Raw genomic sequence first — 4,678 nt, 5'->3', positions numbered from 1 at the left:
ATTACTTCTTTTTCCAGTTCATGTACTCGTTTTTCCAACATCATTCAAATAAGATCAAGTCAATCAAATTTGATTCACAACACCATGTTACTTCTCTTTCTTCTTGTATTGGATCTTCATTAAACATTGAAATTAAATCATAATTTCTGCAAATATTTTTTTTAACAAAATGACTATCTGATAAAATTAGTGAAAGCCTTTGTTTTTGTCTATTTAACTAAGCAATAAATTATTAATGCTAATGGCAAGGTGAAAAGATATAGTATAGGAATGGTGGTTACTTAATTCCTCCTGCGATTGTTTTATAAAAATTATTTGCGGACAACATAATTCCGTCGATAGTGAATCGTTTTATTTCGGAAAAACTTCGAGTGGATTAAGTACCATGAAATTCTTGATGGTGGGCATATTCTCATGTATGAGCAAAGCATGTGTGAAACAATCATAAGAGCCCTTGTGGCCTTGTGCTTGGCTAGCTTTCTGCATAACTTTCTGTTTCCCTTCAATTTTACAGCATACACTCTGGATTTTGCTTGTAGGTTGTTATACTCGGTTTACGGAGATGCTATAGTAAGTCTCTTTTAAGATCGTTGTATCACTTTGATTCAAACGACAACGACAACTTTTAATGATGAAGAGCTACGTTAGTGAATTATAAATGTACTATGCATCACTCAACTTATATAAACCGTCGTAATTATACTGCAATATGAAGTTTAAGACTTAATACACGCAAACGCTATTTCCCCACACCTGTGTAGTTTTCAAAGTAATGAAGAAGGAAACAAATGAAACGAACTGTACACCATAGCAGCAAGATGAAACTCATTGTCGTCTTCAAATAAAAGTCGTAAAATACACCCAAAATTGCAAAAACAGAAAAACCAGTATCTTGGCTTACAATAGTCGACTGAGCAAAAATAACTAAAAAATAAACTACGCAGATTGACTCGGCCTTTCCAATTTCATGATTGAGACGCATATTTGCAATACCTGAAAATCTGAAACAACAAAAATCATCATCCTTGTAAGTAATAAGACATTAAAATGTGGCATCTAATGGAGCAAGTTGTAAACTTGAGATCATTAATGAAAAAAATAAGACAGATACAATAGTAAACAATACAAAATAATTAAACAAAATTTACTACAAGATGAACTTTAAAAACAAGTAAACGACACAAAAATTGTCAAGCAAAAATGCTAACCTTAGTCGCATTAATACTTCTCAGGTGGTGTACGTTTCTTCTTCCTTTCCAATGCTCCCTTTAATCTAGCATTAGACTCACCTTTTGGCCTCCTCTTAGCAGGATTCTTAATCTTTGTAATATGTACGGAATTACTTATATCTACCTCTACTTCTGAATCCTTTTCTGATTCTGAAGAAGTATGTTCACATGTCAAATTCATGGTCACAACATGATTTTCAATCTCTTTTGCCCAAGTAGCTAGGTGTTTCTTTGCAATGTTGAAACCCATTGAGTCTAACACACTATTATCGATGGACTTGTACGCTTTGAGCATGAGTTCAGATCGTGCTAACGTAGCCGAAAAGCTACAAGAGTTTTGACTTAAGTCTGTATTTTCCACTACCCTTTCCCCTTTCTTTACATCCTTGGTCCATCGTTTCAGCATATAACAAGACGGCATAGAACTCACGCCATTCAAATTAAGTACTTTCAAGGCATGACAACACAATAACCCCATGGATTCAAACTTCTTACAAGAGCACGCGACTGAATAACATACAGGATTGAAATGTACATAGAATTGTGATATTTGTGTCTCTTGTCGTAGGATGTACACATGTTCAACCTCATTGTTTGTAACCCCCTCTAGTACTAGATGCAAAGTGTCATAAAACTCCTTTCGAAATTCAGTGAAAATTTTTACTGTATAAATCTGAGCGGCTTGACGTAAAATTCCACTATTTCTAGCAGCATGTAATGGCACTCCCTGCTTACCACGAAAGTCTAACTTCCGTTCTTTAGAACGCCATCTTTCAGCCACTTTTTGTATATGGTAAACAATCCGAGATAATGTCATGGTTTTGCAAGAAATTTTGCGGAAGACACTATTTGTACTTTCACTCCGTTGGGTGGATCTAACCGCAGCTGAAAAAATATCTAGGCTAAAGGCTGGGCACCACTTTTGCCGAAGGTCATACAAATCTGATAGCCATTTATGACCAGTAAGATTATAATCAGCTATCATTTTTGCCCAATATGTTTCAAACTCCATCTCTGAGTTGCAACCATAAACACATTTTCTAAAACTTTCCTTGAATCCCGGATTAGCTAGATGATGACTAAGATGTTTTCCTGCATTTTCAGATAAATGCCACATACATAATCTATGTTTAGTATTAGGAAATACCTGTTTAATAGCATTTGCCATTGCTTGAGCCTGATCAGTAAATATGGTAACAGGATGTCTATTGCCCATTTCTTCCAAGAAAGTCTTAAAAAGCCAGACAAATGTTGGAATTGTTTCATCAATCAAGAAAGCACAACCAAATACTACGTTCTTTTTGTGATGGTTGATTCCCGTAAATGGAGCACATATCATACCGTATTTATTTGTACGGTGGGCACAATCAAAAATAACTACATTTCCAAAACACTCATAATCTATTAATGACTTACCATCTCTCCAAAAAAAGTTGCTCATATGACATTCTGAGTCTAACTGGACACTGTAAGAGAACATAGGGTCATTTTTATGTTGTTGCTTAAACTGGTTAACAAGGCTTTGAGCATCTCCTGCTTCTAAGTGAATTGTTCTCTTTGTCTGGATATGATTATTAAGATCCTCTAGGGTGAATTGGACCTTCTCTTCTCCGCCATGCTCATCTGCCAGATATGCAAAGGTTTGGGTAGCCCCGAAACCAGCTGCAACCATTGATGAAATAACTTTTTCATTCGCCTTACTTATATTTCGACCAGACCTCAACAAATGTTTTTCACTGTCGTCCGCCATCTCATGATTATGTTCATCATAATAATTTGTAAGTATCCAAACACCTTCATTTTCTTTTATACGAACAAATGCTTTACACCCCGTACGAACTTTCAGACGATTCTCAGATTGGGCTTCCGACTCCCCTTCTTTTGAACAAACAAATGTCCGACTAATGATTTTTCCATTCTTGTTCCGACGAATAACGTCCTTTCGAATGCTAAAACCCCTTGAGATAGCATATCTATTGTAATAGTCATATGCATCATCTTCATTAGTAAATGAAGTACCGATCTTAATTTCATTCATCTGCACTTCTCGATGTACAAGTATGGGTGATTCTTCATGAAATAAATCGACATTTTCGTTTTGATGAGGGGATGTTTCAACTCCTTCATTAGGTACTGAAGTCATTTTGTGATTTGTTTTGCCTGGGAGAGAATAGGAAGAAAAGGAAGAAAATGAAAATTCTACTGAGGGAAGGAGCGCGAGATTGCAGAGAAACGTGTTTACGTGGGAAATGTTGTTGGAGGTTTATTTGAGGGTATTTTAGTCTATTCATTTGCTAGTATATTTACAGTAGGTTAACTCCGTTTCATTTGGGATGCAGTTATTATCTTATCATGTTTGTTGCTGAGTTGTAAGTTTAGAAGACTTTAATTGGTTGGTTGCACCACATATATTGAATGAGTTGGTGCTACGGCTGCAGCAAAAAATTTCTGGGCAAATGAGGCGTGGGGCTCATATTGGAATTGGGACCCAAAGGAAACTTGGGCATTTATTACTTGGACTGTATTTGCAATTTATTTACATATTAGAACAAATAAAAATTTTCAGGGCGAAAATTCTGCAATTGTAGCTTTTATAGGCTTTCTTATAATTTGGATATGCTATTTTGGAGTCAATCTCTTAGGAATAGGGCTACATAGTTATGGTTCATTCTAAATTTAATTTAATTGAAGAAAAGACTTTATGAATACAAACAAAACATAGGCCAAGGTGTTTCTTATCAACTTATAAACAGGTGAGAACCATCTTAATGGTTCTCACAAATGTCTAAAATGCCCGAATTATAATTCCAATTCAGTCGTTCTTATTAGAAGTATACAAATAGAAAGAGAAAAACGACTACTTTTTCATTTCATTAAATGAAACTTATCTAGAAAAAAGTTTGATAAAATAGCTTCTACCTTCTCAGCGGATAATGAAAGAACGAAATCCGGGTAAACGCCAACACCTAGTACAGGTAGAAAGATAGACGTCGAAACAAAAAATTCTCGTGGACCAGAATCAAAAAAATAAGAGTTTATAATATTAAATAACTTATATCCATAAAACATTTGACGTAACATAGATAATGAATAAATAGGAGTTAATATCATTCCAATTGTCATTCCAAAAGAAATTAGTATCTTTGGCATTAAAAATAATTTTTGGCTTGTAATTATTCCAAAAAAGACTATTAATTCGGCAATGAAACCACTCATGCCCGGTAATGCAAGGGATGCCATGGAAAAACTACTGAATAGTGTAAAAATTTTGGGCATTGGAATAGCTATTCCGCCCATTTCGTCGAGATAAACAAGACGTGTTCGATCGTAACTAGTTCCCGCTAAGAAAAAAAGTGCAGCACCAATAAATCCATGAGAAATTATTTGTAAAATGGCTCCGTTAAGTCCCGTTTCAGTTATGGAACTAATTCCTATAATTATAAAACCCA

General features: G+C 35.0%; 1 protein-coding gene across 1 annotated transcript; it reads right to left on the bottom strand.

The window, feature by feature from the left end:
- Positions 1-857: 857 nt before the first annotated feature.
- Positions 858-3,686, bottom strand: LOC141633474 (protein FAR1-RELATED SEQUENCE 5-like). Its single transcript, XM_074445935.1, has 2 exons — positions 1,209-3,686; positions 858-1,001 (listed from the first exon to the last, which is right to left on the bottom strand). The coding sequence occupies exon 1, from the start codon at positions 3,370-3,372 to the stop codon at positions 1,219-1,221; it is 2,154 nt and encodes a 717-aa protein (XP_074302036.1). The 5' UTR covers positions 3,373-3,686; the 3' UTR covers positions 858-1,001; positions 1,209-1,218.
- Between the last annotated feature and the right edge of the window lie 992 nt (positions 3,687-4,678).

Source organism: Silene latifolia, chromosome Y, assembly GCF_048544455.1.
Source record: "Silene latifolia isolate original U9 population chromosome Y, ASM4854445v1, whole genome shotgun sequence".
NCBI classification, from domain to species: domain Eukaryota; kingdom Viridiplantae; phylum Streptophyta; class Magnoliopsida; order Caryophyllales; family Caryophyllaceae; genus Silene; species Silene latifolia.
Note: the sequence above shows the minus strand (reverse complement) of the source record. Positions and strands in the feature narration are given on the sequence as shown.

Coding starts and splice junctions, on each gene's coding strand:
- LOC141633474 (XM_074445935.1), bottom strand. CDS start 3,372: ATGACTTCAGTACCTAATGAAGGAGTTGAAACATCCCCTCATCAAAAC.